The 19,786-nt window shown below is 37.6% G+C and overlaps 1 protein-coding gene across 1 annotated transcript in view; it reads right to left on the bottom strand.

Annotated features, from left to right (window-relative positions):
- LOC150093665 (disintegrin and metalloproteinase domain-containing protein 10-like) overlaps positions 1-19,786 on the bottom strand; it is a 332,641-nt gene that overhangs the window by 60,444 nt on the left and 252,411 nt on the right. Inside the window, exons 10-11 of the mRNA XM_090413243.1 lie at positions 13,675-13,770; positions 5,906-5,987 (exon numbers count right to left, since the gene is read on the bottom strand). Of these exons, the coding sequence (XP_090269369.1) occupies positions 5,906-5,987; positions 13,675-13,770 (178 nt within the window). The remainder of the gene's footprint in view (positions 1-5,905; positions 5,988-13,674; positions 13,771-19,786) is intronic.

Genomic DNA, 19,786 nt, shown 5'->3' with positions numbered 1-19,786 from the left:
GTCCTATTCATGTCACTGTTCCTACAATTCACTCTTAATTGTGTTGTCATTAAGAATGGAGGTAATCCAAGTTAACCGAATTAAATATTACCCGTACAATGATGTCTTATATTTTTCTATCACTCCCTGGGGGTCGATATCGACCACTTTGGCGACCACTGCTCTAGACTAACATAATTTTATTGAAATTCAGGATATGAATTTTTTTTTAAAATTTGTTATGTCATCTCAGTTTTGGCTTCAATTTGGCCATTTTAGTGAAAAAATTAAGTCTGAAATTGTCTACAATGCATAAGCTAAAATGGCGCCAGGTTTAATGCTATAAAATGAATGCCCCATACAGGAGTGACACTATGAATTTATGCTTATTTATTTTTGTCTCATTACAAACTTGAATGAATGATTTTTTTTTTTTTTTTCCCAAGCAGTTCAATTCATAGGATACAGATTTTTTATTGTTGGAAGAAAGTTTTCCCTTCTATTCTACTCATAGTTGCTATAGTAAGTGAGTAAAATATCTGGCTACTAAATAATAATTCATTATTTTGCTCTTAATGTAAAGTACTAATTTTTGTGAATGGTTATTCAATGATGAGCTAGTAGTCCATTATCCGGTGATTAATCAACATAGATGGACAGTTTGTAATATGTCCAAGATGTTAAGTGGCTAATGATTGACTAGATACTGTAATACTGAGTAGTTAATTTACACAATTTTTACTTTACTCTAAAAATGAGTAATTTAAAGAAAGCATCTGAAAAATTACATTTTAGTGACCTTCACATTTTACTGGTCTGTTCTGGCACAAATCTTGAATGAACTCTAGAGAAAACAACATACAGTTCTTCTCAATAGTTGAAAACAGTGTGGCCAAAGCAGACCTAATTAATTATTATTATTATTATTATTATTATTCAGGCCTCCATGGAGTCAAAAGACTCATCGTGGGCGGTCCTTCCTAAGAACATAAAGTCTGTCAAGACTCATCGAGGGGAGGTTCCCCCTAAGAAACACAAAGTCTATCATACCACTCCTTAAACTCATTGACCGTTCTCACCCTCACCACTCTATCAGGCAATGCATTCCACGGCTCAACCACCCTCCATGCAAAGAAACCATTCCTCACCCTCTTGCTCACAGTTTCCTTTCGTAACTTCCAGGGATGGCCTCTTGTCATCACTCCTTCCCACTCTTCAACCAAGTGAAAGAACTCCCCAGTGTCAACCCTGTAACCACCTCTCAACAGTTTAAAAGTCTCAATCATATCACCTCTCCTTCTTCTATCCACCAAACTCTGCAGCCCGCATTCCCTCAGCCGATTCTCATAACTATCCTTGTACAGTCCTGAGACCATCTTTGTCATCCGTCTTTGTATCTTTTCCACAGTTAATTTATCCCCTTCAAATCCTGGGGACCAAATCTGAGAACAATAGTCCAAGTGTGGTCTGATCAGAGACTTATACAATGGAATGATAACCCTCTTATCTCTGCAGGTCAGTGTCCTTCTCATAATTGAAGATCTCTTGTCTCCCCTACTTCCTCCAGTATAACTCCTCCCATAGAGTATGCAGCATCCCATTGATGTTTCCCAAACCTCAAGACCTTACATTTTGCTGCATTAAACTGACACCCCCATTCATTTGCCCATCTATCTAGCTTATTCAAATCCTCTTGCAGGGCTACCACATCTGCACTATTACTAATAATCCTTCCCAGCTTCGCATCATCCGCAAACAACTGAATATCCCCTTGCAATCCACTGGCAATGTCATTGATATAAAGGTTAAACAATATAGGTCCTAGTACTGAGCCCTGTGGGACCCCACTTGTAACCTTCTGTCTCCTTGAAACTGCTCCACCATACACAACTCTCTGATACCTATCAGACAGCCAATCCTGAATCCATTTGACCAATCTGACATCCAGACCCATGTGTTGAACTTAAATATCAGCTTATCATGTGGCACCCTGTCAAATGCCTTTGCTAAGTCTAAGAAAATTGCAGTATATGCCTTTCCCTCATCTAATGTTCTTGTAACTTTATTATAAAAGGCTAGCATATTGCTAAAACAAGAGCGCCCTTTCACAAATCCATGTTGACTCTCTCAGATAACATTACCCTCATCTGCCCAGTGCTGTATACGGTCCCTCACTACTTTCTCCAAGATCTTAACAACTACTGATGACACACAGACTGTTCTATAATTAGACACTTCCAGTCTGTTACCACCCTTATACAATGGCACTATCTTACCTTCCTTCCATTCCCTGGGCACCTTTGCCGAAGCCAGACTTTCATTGAAAAGCCAAGTTAAAGGCACTGTCAGTTCCCTAGCACATTCTCTCAAAACTCGTGGTGATATACCATCCAGTCCCAAAGCTTTATTGACATCCAGAGTTCTCAGTATCTGAAACACACTCTCCTCCTGTACCTCTAAACCTTGAACCTGCCCTATCCCTCTAGCATTAAAACTGACTCCTCCAGGATGAAATATTCCAATAAAGTGGTCATTGAACAATTCCACTATGTCCTCTGCATCAGTCACTCTATTCCCATTTTTATCCCACAATATCATTCTTCCACAGTCATTTCTCCTCCTACTGGCCACATAGCTAAAAAATTCCCTAGGATTTTCTTTGGATCTTAGGGCTAATCTCCTCTCATATTCCAGTTTCGCTTTCCTTACCACACTAGTCACTCTTCTGGCCTGTGTCTTATATTCTTCACGCATCCTCTCTTCACCTGTCTCCTTATATCTCTTCCATAGCCTCTTTTTCACATGCAATTCCTGTTTAATATTGTTTGTCGTCCACTTTACTCCAAATTGTGTCCTCTTCTTCACTCGTGGTATACAACTTACCATTGCTGCTAACAAATATTCTTTCACAATTTCCCACGCACTAATGATATCCTGGCCTTCCAATTCCTCCCTCCATGAAACTTCCCGAAGTTGATGTCTAAGACTACTATAATCACCTGCATTATAATTCCACATAAGTTCCCGTCTCTTTGATACTCCTGCATATCTATTCATTTTCCAAGTCAAAACCATATGGTCACTCTCTCCAACTGGTGGGAGAGATGTCATCTCAGTTATTATCAACTCTTCTGATGCTATTATCAAATCTAAAACTCTTGAACCTCTTGTTCCCTCTGTTACATGTTGCTTAAGACATTTGTCCCTCAAGAATTCTAGAAATTTCATTCCACTATTGCTACATGCATCTTCCTCTCTCCAATTTATACTACTGTAGTTAAAATGTCCCATAACAATCATTCTTCTTGCACTTGCCAAGCTTAGCTGTCTAAACATCTCCTGGTCCCCATCCTCCATGCTCCTGGGTCTGTAGCAACACCCCACCAAATATCCTGTCTTGTCTACCTCTACCTCACACCATATGCTCTCAAAATCATTTGTCTCACTTCCTTCCAAAGCCTCCACTCTTAGAGGACATAGGTCATCACTTATCATAAGCAGTACCCCACCACCACGCTTTCCCCTCCTATCCTGACGAAAAATGCTATACCCAGCAACTTCTATTCCTGTTATTACATCCCCTTCTGTCAACCACGTCTCAGTGATCCCAATAATTTTTTGCCAGGCTGATGCTATCTGCGCCACCAATTTCTCTCCCTTATTCCGGATACTCCTGGCATTAGTATAAAGCATATAAATGCCATTGTTTCTATACCTAGCATTATCCCTTCTAGACTCCACTGGGCTCAGTGTTACCTGACATCGTCTCCCTTCTCCCAAGTATCCATTCCCACAAGAGGCCACCCCTGCTATCATTCTCCCTGTGACACACTGACTCGTTCAGAACAGCAATCTCTCCAGATGCCTACGTCCTTCCTCATTCAAATGTAAATGGTCTCTCACATACAATTCCTCTCTTTCCTCAAATGCACTCCAAGCATCCACATATACCAGTCCCACATTCTTGTCACACATTCTTGCTATTATGCCATTCAATATCACCGCTCTTCTGCTCGGCTCATCATTATCATACCTAGGCAACACACACACTATTTTTCCTCTCTCTGTCTTCTTCTGTACGGTCTCAAGCAAAAACCTCATATATCTCGATGCCCGACTTACATTACCACTCAAGTCATTCGTTCCTACCATCACAATCATCTCATCCACCCTTTCACCTCTCTTAATTGCCATAGCCACCCTTTCTATTGTTCCTCCTGGCAAACACTCCTCACGCATCCTATCTTGAACACCACGGATCATTGAGTCGCCATACATTATACCTCTTACCATTCTCTCTCCTCTACCTGTTCTCTCTTCTAGCATTCCCATACCTCTCTCTCCTACTGTTTCCATTCTCTCCTCTTCTTGCACTCCCATACATCTCTCTCATTCCCTCTCTCCTACTGTTTCCATTTTCTCCACTTCTAGCACTTCCATATCCCTCTCTCATTCCATCTCTCCTACTGTTTCCATTTTCTCCACTTCTAGCACTTCCATATCCCTCTCTCATTCCGTCTCTCCTACTGTTTCCATTTTCTCCACTTCTAGCACTTCCATATCCCTCTCTCATTCCGTCTCTCCTACTGTTTCCATTTTCTCCATTTCTAGCACTTCCATATCCCTCTCTCATTCCGTCTCTCCTACTGTTTCCATCCTCTCGTCTGCTAGCATTCCCATACCTCTCTCTCATTCCCTCTCTTCTACTGTTTCCATTCTCTCTACAAACAATTACAAGCAAACAAAACATTTAAGTACACTAAATAAAATGAAATATAACTAAATACAGTAATGAAAATTTAGCTTTGTTTTGTCTTCCACCATTATGCATTCGATTCCAAAGGTAACCAAAATATATTATATCGCGACAGCAACTAACTTCCAAAAAACAACCACTGAAGTACACTCGTATTCAGAGAAACAATTTAACACTCAAAAACGTAGAAAAACGGGAAAAAAAAACGGACTATTCACCAATTAAAAATCACTTTCTTCTACACAGCTCAAATTCACCGCCACATGCTATGGCGACGCAATTAACTACTAATCACTATAATTTTTTGACTGCTACAACAAGTGGGAGATTTTAAATATGAAACACACATACATAGGGCACTCCTGGAATAGGACTGACTGACCTATCCAGTGGAATTTCTGGTTGTGAATCATAATAGGCCACTAGGCCTAATACGTAAAGGAAGAAGAAGAAATATCAGATAGTATAAAATTACTGGTATCAGAAACCCCCCCCCCCCTTTTTTTTTTTTTTTGTTAGAACTCTCACTTCTAACATTTGACATTTGACTGCTAGCCTCTGAAAGATTGTTGCTGTTTGGGATTGTGATGAGGTATTCAAGGCTGAATATGCCGGCCTGGTTGGCTGGGAGTGGTTAGTGTATCTGCTTTCCAGACAAAAGGCTGCGGGTTCAAATCTCGCCGTGGACATGAACATTTGGGATTGTCTGTGAAAGCACTAGTGGTGATCGGCAGTAGATGGTGAAGGCAGTTGTTAGTGGAGTGGTGGAGATGGAGAGTTGTAGAGTAGGTGTCCTCCCTTGATGAGTCCTTGGACTCCCTGGAGGTGTTATGGAATAATAATAATAATAATATTATGTCTATTAATCACATGTGATCTCTGGGAAGTTTGTCTTCATTACAGAAGAGAACAGTATTTATTTTTTTTTTTTTTCAAATGCTGTTTAAACAATGATAAATGAAAAATATATATCTATTATATTATATTATATAAATATATATATAATGGAAACATGTATGTATGCATGCATGCATACATACATGCATGCACACACACACAAGTACACACACAATGTATAAAAGGAATTATGTAACAAATAACAAATGAGATATAACATATATATAACAAATGAGAATATATAATGTTCATACTGATATATAAATTACTTACCCCCATATAGCAAACAAATTCATCATTACAGATGGTCTTGTTAGGCTTGTTGGTAGATGGAGGACACTGTGGTCCCTGACCAGTTAGTCAGTTAAGAATTTTTAATATTTTAATAATAATAATATATAATCTTTTATGAGAACATATTTCAAAATTTTCCTTTAAAACTGAACAAGTTTAAAAACTAAAAACAGAAAATAGTAAGAATGTTTGCACATACATTTCATTTTCACCCTTAACACTGTTGTTAAAATCAATAACTTGTCATGGCCAGAAAAAACTTAGCTTCACATAAAATTAATCATATTGTCTGCATGGCACAGTTGAAAAAATGATGGGACAATGTGAACAATTAACAGAAACACTGTTTGGGTTAGCAGAGGACACAGTGTAGATGATGAAGGGCCAAGTATTGTGTGTGGTGTGTGTGTGTGCCCTTCCATGTTGAGTTTTTAGACTCCATTGAAGTGTCACATATATTGCCAAAAAAAAAGTATAGGACTTGCTCTAGGCTTAGGCCTAGAGCAAGTCCCTGCCACTTTTTTGGCAATAACTATAAACTGCTTTTAACAATAAAGAATTTTATGATGCCTGTCTTGTCTTACAATGCATTGATAAAACTGATCTAGGGGCACCACAAACTGGCCTACTGACACCACATACCCCTAAAGACAGCACTGGAATAGTAAGAGTAATAATTACTGCTATGCCTGGAAGTGTGCATATGCTTTGGCTGTGCATAATTCAGTTGAAAATAACTTATGCTAAGTTCCTTGTGTTGTCCTAGAAGAGATATGATTCCATATCACTCTAATGGACATCATTACTACTGATTAAGTTACAGAATGCTTTATGTATTTCATCTATGGTCTAATAGTAGAGGTAATGTTTTTTCCAAAATGATAACATACCTACAGTACACATAACTGTGTGATCAATAGTTGGGTCAGTTAGAATTATAGTCAGAGAAACTACTGTTACGAGCAGTGTATTATGTCTATTAACTGCATGCATTTTTCTGTCCAGTATGCCAGTTTTGAGGGATAAAACACCCCAGCTTCAAGGAGGAAAAACCATGCCATCCCATATAATACTGGTGAACTCAACTTTGGATGAAAAGTCTTTAAAATGGTTCCTCACAATCATTTGGAAAGATGTGAATCAAATTCTTTTGAAATGAATGCCCTTATGACTGCACTAAGGGTTATATAATTCATGATAAAGTCCAATAAGTCTTGATTTAAGGGTATGCTCTTTTCAATTTTTCTTTCAGTTAATTTTTCACAAAGTTCCATAATTATTAATATAAATTGTATGATTCTGTTTATTTTCATTTAATATAATTAAAAGATCAAATTAATTCTTATAACCTGAAAGGTTTATTTTTTTTTTAAATTCTTCCAATGCAATACCTAAGGTTAGAAAAAAAAAAAATATATATATATATATATATTTGTAATTATTATTATTATGTGACACCTCCAGGGAGTCCAAAGACTCATCGAGGGAGAGAGTGCCAACAGCATCGAACAATTGATCCACTTCCAACTACTAACTTGCTTAACTTAGCCATTAATACAGAGGCTCTACCAATTGACCAACCTTTGCTATGTACACCCATACATAAAACAAAAACTGAATTATCAACTACTAAGGCCATATGACTACTTACTGAGACCATATATAAATTCAAAATTCAACCAGCCACAGGAAACTGCAAGGAATGTGATAGTAGTTAAGAAGAAACCTGTTGCTATATGAGGGTAGTCTGAATAGTTCTCGGTCTAACAATGAAAAAACGAATTTATAATTTCAAAATTATTTTTATTATTTTTTATTTTTCAACATAATCTCCCCTAAGACTAATACATTTATTCGAGCAATGCTCCAGCACAGTGGCACACCCAGAGGGGATGGGAGGGGGAATACTAGTGGTGGTGGCGGGTGGTAGATGGTGTTGATGTAGTTACGTTAATTGTAATTGGTGAATTGAGTGGTGAAGACAGAGATGTAGAGTAGCTGCTCTCCCACGATGAGTTTTTGGACTCCCTGGAGGTGTAGCGTAATAATAATAATAATAATAAAACTCTTATCCTGTCCATATGATATATGGACAGGATAAGAGTTTATACTAATATACTATACATTTAGCATATTAGTACAGTATCGCTCTTTATCATTTGGTCTCACATTTAGGTCAAGTTTTCTTGAAAAAATTATAAACATTGAAAGAGGTATTCCAGCCAGCCATCATTTCTGATGCTCCGGGCACTGCATACAAACACAGCAAGTTTTAGTTCTATAACCAGTCTTACCCATGCCACTTGTTGACTATAATTTTCTCACATCTGTCCATCCCAATAACATTTATTACCATTTAACCTATATATCTCCCCAGACTTAACTACTCTCCTTACATGCCAGGCCATCCCATTCCTATGTGACCATCCCTATATATATATTTGTTACTGCCTCTAACATTCAATATATGGACAGGATAAGAGTTTATACTAATATACTATACATTTAGCATATTAGTACAGTATCGCTCTTTATCATTTGGTCTCACATTTAGGTCAAGTTTTCTTGAAAAAATTATAAACATTGAAAGAGGTATTCCAGCCAGCCATCATTTCTGATGCTCCGGGCACTGCATACAAACACAGCAAGTTTTAGTTCTATAACCAGTCTTACCCATGCCACTTGTTGACTATAATTTTCTCACATCTGTCCATCCCAATAACATTTATTACCATTTAATCTATATATCTCCCCAGACTTAACTACTCTCCTTACATGCCAGGCCATCCCATTCCTATGTGACCATCCCTATATATATATTTGTTACTGCCTCTAACATTCACTCTCCTTATACCTTGTCTCCCTGTTCACCTGACCCCCCCCCCCTGCTTCCCTGTCCATCTTGTTCTCACATCATCACTTCTCAAGCTACTATTCCCATTCACAACCACTTCAGTCTCACCAATTCCTCTCCTGATATTTCACTTCACTCTTTACTTCCTCTGATCTCTTATTTGCATCACTCATTACACCTCTTTCTGGCAACAGTTCCCCCCAAGTGACATACCAAATCCATTTAAACGCAACCTGTGATTTTTGTACAAATTCATCTCACCCTCAAAAGCATTCCACATGTTTACAAACTCCATCCCCTTCTCCTCACCCAGCTCTGTGAACACATTCATGATTCTTTCTCTGTCTCAACTTGTCACTATCGTATCTTGGCAACACATTGACCACCCTTCCTACCACACTAATATCTTTCACTCTCCTCAATAACCTCCTGATATCCATCCTTACATTCTCCTTATGTCCAACCAAATCAAGTGTTTCACAGCAACCACCACTAACTCTCTTTCTCATTTACTTCTCATTGCCAGTGCATCAATTATCCTGCTAATTCTCTTTCCTGAAAACTTTATGCCCTCTCATTTACCTTGTAGATCTCTAATAATAGAATCTCCATACATCACCATTCTCAAGTGTCATTTGTCACCTCTTTTTCTATACTTTCCTTCATTCTATCTTTTTGTACTTTTTCATTCCTATTCACCAAACTTCTAATCTCACCACACATATTCCTCATCCCATTTCTCATGCTAATCAATACTTTTTCAAGTCTTACACCATGACAGTTACGCTATCTGTCACTCCCTCTTGTCTATCATTACTTTCTTTCATACTTTCCTTTGCTTCCACAGTCATTGGCTGCAGCTTCTTTCACTTTCATTCTGTGATTCATACAGTCTTTTGCTACTGCAGTTAGACTTGCTTCAGTCAGTTTTGCATTTACTGATAACAAGAAAAATAAACAACGAAAAACTAATTTCCCAAGGGATTACTTTTTCAAATTTATGTGCATATTAAATGACTGTATTTAAAAATCAAATCATATCAAAATACAATTATCCGTGTGTCACTCTAGTATTGCCAATGATAATCTAATCTCACCACGAAGCACCCTTTGTGCTTTTCACATAAATGGTGCGTGTGAAGCATGGCTATTGTTCATTTGACTTTTTATGCTTTCCATATTTAAAATTAATAAATTAAACAGTATTTGAAGTTTTCCTACAATTGATTGAATTGGATCAATTAAAGATGAGCACTGATGCACTATACACTCTTAAAACTTTCATACATCGATAAATATGCAATCACAGTCAAATTGATGTGAAATTTGTAGCATGGGTACATAAACCACACAAGAGGCACACCCAACCTAAAGGGGGCATGCAACGCCATTGATGTACACACACACACACACACACACACACACACACACACACACACACACACACACACACACACACACACACACACACCAATATATGGGGGTTCTGGAAAGTTCTGGGTGTTTATCAGAACAAAAATGTTTTTTCATATTGTTATTATTACGTGACACCTCCAAGGAGTCCAGGGACTCATCGTGAGAGGGCACTCTACTCTACTTTGCTAAAGATATCTCACCCTCCACTACTAGTTAATTCTCCTACTGTGAAACTACTACCATCAATGCTATCTACTGCCCATCATCACCAACAACAGTATTTTTTGTCTGTAAATTGTGTGCGTTTTGAAGGCCAATTTGTCTGTACGTATGATGAAAAACCCGAGTTTCCAGGAGGAAAAACCCTGCTACCACCATATGAGATTGGCTAACTTACATTCGATTGAAAAAGCCTATATAAGGATTCCTCTCATCATGACAAGAATCAAACCCAGTTCTTTTCCAATCGAAGGGTGCAATGTTCCACTGTTCTTCCAATTGTACTATGGAGACTTATATAAAAAATGTTTTTTCATAAAATATCTTTTCATTTAGGATATATAAGAAGACATAAAATTAATTAATTTTCGTTTTAGATGTTTATCAACTTTTCAGAGTCTCCTTGTATATATCCCTTTTTGTTATTTTGCTTTCATGGTTTACTTTTTCATCTAATTGAAAATAGAACAAACATGTAATCATATGTAAGCAACTAAGTAGTGACTGTTTATTTTGAAACTTTTTTTCTTATTATTCTATTTCTGTTAACAGTAGCCATTCTGATAGCCAGCTTGACTGAATGGATAGATCTTGTACTCTGCAAACAACAGGCAGTTTGTTCAAATCCAAATATGGTATGAATGAATGATTGTGAATATCTTTAGATGGTAGGTGAATTTCATGACAATGCTCAGTGTTAGACCACCCACCTTACTTATTCCATGTTGCCACCTATTGGTGAGAGTGATCATAAGGTCTTGACCTGGGAGGTGGCTAAAGGTGTGGAATTTTCGATTAAGACAGGGTATATGTGGAATTACCATGCTGGCAAGTATGACAAGCTTAGGAGATTGCTTGGATCAGTGCCATGGCATATACAACTGCAAGGGCTGGATGTCGATAGAGCATGGGAAGTGGTCAAGGAGCATTTACAGGAGGTAATGGCCGATTGTATACCTAGGGTCCGAATAGTAAAACAAGTAGGGGTTAAATGGATGAATAACACCATTAAGCTTGAGCTGCAAAAAAAGAAACAACTGTGGAGGGAATTTAAAGAAAGGGGTGACCTGCAGGCACCTGAACGGTATAAAGTGCAGGCCAGAAAGGTAACGAGTGTGGTAAAAAAAGCAAAAGCGGACTATGAAAGGAAACTAGCTTTGCAAGCAAAAGAGAATCCAAAACAGTTCTTTCAATATGCTGCAAGCAACAAAAAAACTGTACACGGTAAAATGATTTTAAGGAATGACGATGGTAAGGAGGTCACTGAATCAGTCGATATAGTGGAGTTACTGAGCATGCACTTTGCAAAAGCATATCACCCAGGTGGTGACATTGAAAAAATGAAGGAACCATTAGTTTATACGGGAATAGTGATGAATGAAGTGGAGGTGACTAGTCTATTACAGAACCTTAATGTGAACACATCTGTGGGATTGGATGGTATACGGCACAGGTCTTGCGTGAAGCGGCTAAAGAATTATCAGTGCCCTTGACCATATTGTTTAATCTGAGTCTCAGGTCTGGCTTAGTCCCGAAGGTGTGGAAAGAGGGGAAAATAGTTTCACTGCATAAAGGAGGATCCAAGACTACGGTTGCAAATTACCGACCGATCAGCATATCAGGAGTCGTTGTCGAGGTCTTAGAGAAAGTAGACAAGGGAAAAATACAGGAATGGATTGATGGAAACGAGGTACTGTACAGGGGACAGCATAGCTTTGTGAAGGGTAAATCATGCTTCAGTAACTTGCTCAAGTTTTATAACAAGGTGACGGCTGAACTGGATAAGGGAAATGGGTTTACAGTGATACTGCTGGACCTGGCAAAGGCGTTTGACAGGATACCACATGGAATACTAATCCGTAAACTACAACATATGGGAATGGATATAGGGTTGGTGAGGTGGATAGGGGGTTGGTTGATGGAGAGATATCAAAGAGTAGTTTATTCAGGAGTAGAGTCCAAAAGACGGCCTGTGACTAGTGGTGTGCCGCAGGGTTCTGTTATTGGACCACTGCTGTTTAATCTGTTCATTAACGATATAGGGAAAGATCTAAGTGGAACAATTCATTTGTTCGCTGATGATGCAAAGTTGGGTAGGGCAATAGTGAATGCAGAAGATGTCAAAGTCTTGCAGGATGACTTAGATAGATTGGAGTTCTGGGCTAAGGAGAATGGATGTCAATTTAATGTGACAAAATGTAAGGTTATGCATTTTGGGGTGAAAAGATTAGCAGCAGTATACCACATTGGTGGAACTGTACTCCAGGAGATTGATGAGGCCAGGGACTTGGGAGTGTTGGTGGATAGGAAGATGAAGTTTAGGGGGCACATTGCAAAAGTAACTAAATCAGCTCATCAACTCACTTAGTTGTTGAAAAATACCTTGACGAGCAGAGACAAGCAAGTTATTGTACCTCTGTACTGAGCCTTGATAAGACCTCATCTCGACTACTGTGCCCATATTTGGCCACCTTGGTTCCTTCTTGATGGGGAGGAGGTGGAGAGGATCCAGAGGCGAGTGACTAAGATGATAACAGGTCTATGGAATGAACCATATGAGAACAGGTTGAAGATTTGTGGGTTGCAGAAACTAGTTGATAGGCAGAGGAGGGGAGATATGATTCAGACATTCAAATTGCTAAAGGGATTCTATAGGATTAATTCAGAGGATATTTTTGAGATCAGGACTGGTGGTGGGAGAACTAAGGGACACCTATGGAAGCTGGGCAAGAGTGTGGTTAGCAGGGGTGTTAGAGCTGGGTTCTTTACTTTTAGAGTGGTAAATGAGTGGAATAAGCTGCCAGAGTCTGTTGTGGGTGCTATGACGTGCACGAGTTCAAGACAAGGTATGATAGATACTGTGAGAATGTAATCGCATAGTTGTGTGGACATGATGTTTAGGGCCTCCCTCGATGAGTCTAAGGACTCCTGGAGTCGCCCGAAATAATAATAATAATAATAATAATAATAATAATAATAATGTCTGATCTCTCTACAGCAGGATTCTTGGATTATCTAACTCATAGCCATGTTAAATGGGAGGAAAAAGTAGAGAACAACATAAATATTATTTTCAGTAAGGAAAATTCAGCGTTTTAATTAAGGACTTTTTTTTTTCATAACAGAATCGCAAAAAAGCCCTTAATTAAAATGCTGAATTGTTGATATTAACCTGAATTTTAGTTAATCAACAATAGCAAAGAACATGTATTAATTAATGAATAAAAATGGGAAAAAATCATAAGATAACAAAGGATATTCACAAAAGCTTGCACTTCTGCAACCGTTATCTTCTCGACATTCTTCTCCTACCTTAAGTCTGCAATCATGTGAGCAGCAAGGACCTTGGCTTGGACTAGTGAGATATTTAAATTAATTATTATTTTTTTTTTTTCCAAAATGTAATTTTACAAGCTTTATTGTTCTAAAACTGCATATCCAAATACATAAAAATAATTTCTGATTCTCTCTCTCTCTCTCTCATGCACGTGCGCACGCACACGCACGCGCACACACACACACACACACATCATGGAAAAAAGGTTTGCACTGTATCCGCTGCATCAAATCCTTGGAACTGTACATATAAATTAGCAGCAACCAAAAATAAAACAGCATCCATACTATCAACTATTAAAAAAGCAGATGGCTCTTATACTAGGAACTCAGCAGAAACTGCAGATATTATGATAAACAAGTTTATTCCTGATGATGCTCAATCAACAGATGAGGAAATTCATAAAATATACAGACAAGGAATGGAAATAGATATAGATACTCTTAATGAACGATTTATTTACATCTAATGAAATTGAGTCAATATTAAGATCAGTGGATCGATCCAAGAAAAACTCTTGTAGAGGATGGGATAACTAACACATTTTTAAGAACATTTCTTGAATTCCCCCAAATTTATAACAACAGTTTACAATGAATGCCTCAAGAAAGGACTATTTCCCTTATTATGGAAATGCTGTAAAATTATACTGGTAATAAAACTAGAAAAGAATCATCCGACAAAATTAGTAAATACAGATAAATTAGTCTCATTCATTGTCACTAGTAAGATACTAGAAAAACTTCTGATAAATTAAATAATGCACTTTGTCTCTTCAGTATTCATATTCAGTAATCAGTATGCATTTTGACCTCAATCAATCACTGCAGATGCTACTAATATGGAGGTTAAAAAAAGTTTACACAAGAAACTCTACGGCAAAAAAACGACGTACTATTGATCTCACTCGATGTGCAAAGTACCTTCGATGCTGCATGGTGGTCAGCCATAATTACTCAATTAAAAGATTTCAAATGTCAAAAAATACCTACTCCACCTTACATAAAATTACTTCACAAACAGAAGGTCAACCATGACATTGAAATCCACAAATGTAACAAAAGAAGTCAAACAAAGCTGCCTGCAAGGTTCTTGTTGTAGACTTAGTTTCTGGAACATCCGGTATGACTTGTTGTTATGACCTTCTTTCACAACTGAAACAAAAATCATAGGCTTTGCCAATGATGTGATGATAATGATTCAGGGAAATGATGGCTTATACTTAGAAGTAATGACCAACAAAGAACTTTTTGAAATTGCAGATTAGGCATGTAAGAAAAAAGTAACTTTCTTCTTACATGCCCATTTCAACAGCACCAAGTCCAAAGTACTCCACATCTCACATAAACAATCAAAATAACCTATAACGGTCTTCTTAATAAAAGGAAAGTTCTAGAAGTAACTAGTGAGTTAAAATACCTAGGAGTAACAATGGACAACAAAATTTAATTTCAACTAGAACATCTAATGTTGTTAGAAAAAGCTTACAAATTTTAAACATTCTAGTTAAGTCAGCAAGGATACACTGGAGACTAGGCCAACGAGAAAACATCAAAACATTATACACACTGCTTGTAAAGAAGTAAACGAATTCCCCCCCCCCATGGGTAAGGTGCATCGTTCCATGCGATGAGTCGTGTTTGTAGCTGGTATAAATTGAAGGAATATGACGCTTCCAATTCAGTGCAACTATGTCCGGGTGAAATGGCTGCGAGAAGGGAACAACTGATGGAGTTTGAAAGAGTCGTTGTGGTAGGATACCATGATGGAGGTCTATCTGTTTGGCAAATTGTTGATAAATTTGAACCATCACAGATGAAGTACAATTGCTAGTGCTACCCACAGTAGATGACCCGACACACTTGCTAAACGTGACTGTAGGGTGCTCTGAAGGATAATATGTAAAAACTGTAATTCTTCAGTTGATACATAGAATGTGGAGTCCCAGGCATTGACAAGAACATGAATCTGCAAAACATTCAGAACTGAGGCTCACGACATGGATTTCCATGGTAGGACCACAATATATAAGCCTCACATTGCCTGGCCTGAAAAAACATGCAGCACCATCTTCTGTGGTGAAAAGAGCACGTACAGTGGGACATGGAAGCTGTGTTATCGAGTGATGAATCATGCTATACCCTCTGCAAAGCAGATGCATAGGTCTGGCGGATGCCCAGTGAATGTCTCTTACCAGAGAACGTAACCCCAACTATGAAATTCAGAGGTGGTGGTGTTATGGCATGGTCTTGTTTTCTCTGGTTTAGATGGCATGCTCCTATTTTTCTTGGTTTTACCCTGGACCTCTGTTTGTGGTGCCGAGAACACTGAACTCCAAAAGGTATCTGAGCATTCTGTACAATGCAATGCTTCCTACTTTGTGGCATTTCTACTGACCATTGTCTCTTTCAGAAAGCCAATGCACCATGTCATAAGGCTGCTGTGCAGAATGTTCAGATGCCTCTTGGAGTTCAATATTGTGGACATGAACATAACCACACTTGACTGGCCTCTACAGAACCCTGATTTCAACCCTATTGAACATCTGTGGGATGAACATGAGCATCAGGTGAGGTCAAGGGATGTCTGCCCCACAACAGTCCAGGAACTCATTTTGTGCCTGTAGGAAGAATGGCCCCAAATTCCCATTGATCATTATTGTACACTTGTGGAAAGTATGTCCCATATGACTGCTACTGTCATCACAATGAAAGGAGATCCTATATCTGATGAAAATGGATGTGATGGTTGTTTGTTCCTCACACTATGGTTTCTGTTGACTTCTTTCCAAGCAGTGTATACAGGAGCTATACTACCATTGATATCATACACTGCACTCACTTTGAAAGATGCATTAAAATCCAAGGAAAACCAACAAAAGTTAAACAGAGTTCAACGTCTTATAGTCATATGAATAATTAAAGGATACAAGACAATATCTTTCAAGGTTGCTTGCATCATTACTAGTCTAACACTGATCTGCATGAAGATGCAAGAGTTCTGTCTTATATGTGAAGTCACTTCCAGAAGATATGACAGAAATACCAACATTGATCCAAACCACTATGAACTTTCACTTCACTACTGTCTGTAAGTGGCTTCACCTAGCAAAGAAAACATATATTTATAGAGAAGGAAAGCACTGAAATTGATGAATACCACATATACACTGATGAGAGTAAAAAAGAAGGAAACATCCCTCATAGTATACTACAGACAGTTCATTATACAAGAATGCAGGTTCAGACAACATTCTCTCTGTCCAAACAGCCAAGCAGAACAATTCGCTATAGTTTATTCACTCACATATCTCTGGAAATTAGAACTCAACATCTCTCATCAACAGACTGCAACAATTTACAGTGACAGTAGAAGCACTATTGATGACATAAAAAAACTAGAACAACCACCTAGTGTTAATAGAGCAGACACAAAATCTGCTAAGGAATCTCACTCTAGAGGGATAAGAAATTAAGTTCTGCTGGGTAAGAGTGTATACCCGAATAACATGAAACAAGAGAGCCGATCAGCTGGCTAAAGCAGCTATAAGTGAATGGTTAGAAATAAACTACAGTGGTATCTCGCTAATCCGAACCTCTTCAGTTCGAACCCTCCAGTAATCTGAACTGCGGTTTGAAAGAAAAAGTTTTATTTATTACGTATTATTATTTTGTGTACTGTTATTTTTATTTAATAATTATTATTTTAACTATTATTATTTATTTTATTATTACTACAGTACAGTATTTTTTTTTTCATACTGTCGATTATACAGTTATACTGGAGGCCTATTTTGATGTATTGTGTGTTCATGTTTGCTTTTTTATACTGTACAGTACATACTGTATTGTCAGCATGAATCACAAATATAAACAAAAAGAGGAAATTCAAAATGTGCATAATTTGGTTCAAAATATAAATCCAAATGTTGAAATTTCACACAAACAGATGTTATAGAATGGATTACAGGTAGAACCGAAAGTGAATTTTAAATCAAATCAGACACTGAAATTATAAATATGATGCTACAGAATGAATTAGAAGATGATGAAGAACTCGAAGAAAAAAAAATAAACATGAAGAGGTAGCTGACAGTTTTAACATGTGTATAGAATGTGTTAAGCAGAATGATACCCCATTCCACAAAATTTTGTTGCTAATGCAGCTCCAAGAAGAAGCATTCGAAAAAAGTTTAGTTTCCAAGAAACAAAAGAAAATCAGTGACTTTTTTTACAAAGAAATAAAAACTTTTTTATGTTATTTTGTGAAACTTTTTTTGTGTTGTGTACAAGAAAGTGATATTTTTTATGCAAATTAAGTTACGTACTGAACTATGCAATTTTATTAAATCAGAATCCTCAATGCAGTACAGGTATGTCCAAATTAAATTTTTTACTAAAATAAACTTGTGTACTGTATTATTTTTTGTTTTACATTACAGTACAGTAGCTTTTTTTCTATCAGTTACTTCATTTATTTACAGAATTAAATTGATGTACCATTAGAATCTGATTATTTTTGTCTTAAATGCTAGTTATTGTTGTCTCTTGGGGAAAAATTCGATAATCCAAACTTTTCGCTAATCCGAATGAGCACGGTTTTTATTGGTTCAGATTAGCGAGATATCACTATATTAGAAGCATCCAAAATCAGCTATAAAAGCACTGGCAGAAGAAATGAGTCTAAGCTTGTGGGAAGAAGAAAGGAAAACTTCTAAAATTCGATAAACAACAAAATAATTCATGCCAAGTATCAGAAGCAAACTCTGGCTGAATATGTACACCATCTCTACAGGTTTAACCATGCTACTGAGAGGACATGGAAAATTAAGACATTATCTAAAAAATAGATTCCATATTCTGGAATTGTCCACACCTTCAACAGACTGTTTGATTACTTAATTCAATGACTATTAGCTATTGGACTCCATCTGGATGCCCCTAATACAATACATCATCAGTTAAGAAGATGATTGGCCAGTGTCAAAACAGAGAGTTATCCAAAAGTATTACTCAGAATTATTTAATTTTGCCAGTAGGATCAACTTCCAATCATTGTAATTTAATATAACTACTCATAATGTTTGGATTATATAGTATAAAATATGTAGACATAGAGATATAAATGTAAGTATGAATGTTAATGTATGAATACGTACATAGGTGTATAGATGTAAATATGAATATTGATACAAAAATATAAATACACTATATGATCAAAAGTATCTGGATACCTACTCGAAACTGTAATCAGACTTTCCCTATGACACACTTTCCAGTAGTGGACATTAATATGGGGTTTGATGTATTGTATGTTCTTCTTGGCAACTCTAACTCTTCCAGGGAGACTTTTCTACCAGTTCTAACCAGGTGTTGAAACATCTCTAGAGGAATGGCAGCCCATTCTTCCTGAAGAGCTATAGCCAGAGCAGTTCGTGATGTGGGTCATTGAGGTCTGGAGTGAATCGGCATTCTAATGCATTCCTAAGGGACTTATGGGATTCAGGTCAGGGCTGGCCAGTCCATTTCTGGAATGTTATTGTCCACAAACCATTCCCTCACAGACCTTGCTTTATAGCAGGTAGCATTGTCATGCTGTTACAGACAGTAGTCATCACCGAATTGATCTTCTACCATAGACATGCAATGGGTTCAAAATGTCCTTGTACCCTTCTGCATTTAGATTTCCGTGTAGTGTTATGAGAGGGCCAGGTCCATTCCATGAAAAACACCCCACACTGTAACACTACCTCTTCTCCAAATTTCACTATTGGCACTACACACGTGTGCAGGAATCATTTTCCAGGCATTTGCCACACTCAGACCTTCCCATCAGACTGTCACATGGAAAAGCATGATTCATCACTCCAAATCACATGTTTCCAGTTGTCCACTGTCTTTACACCACTGCAGGTGGCACTTAGCATTCACAGAAGAAATGTTTGGTTTATGGGCAGTTGCTCGACCATGGATCCCCATTCCTCTTAACTCTCAACACACAGTCATGGTGCTGGCTGACAGTTAGTATCACTACG

This window comes from Typopeltis vanoorti, chromosome 23 (assembly GCF_054136105.1).
Source record: "Typopeltis vanoorti isolate ZY-2024b chromosome 23, IOZ_Tvanoo_1.0, whole genome shotgun sequence".
Taxonomy (NCBI): Eukaryota; Metazoa; Arthropoda; class Arachnida; order Uropygi; family Thelyphonidae; genus Typopeltis; species Typopeltis vanoorti.
The sequence above is the reverse complement of the archived record's forward strand: the minus strand, read 5'-3'. Positions and strand labels throughout refer to the sequence as shown.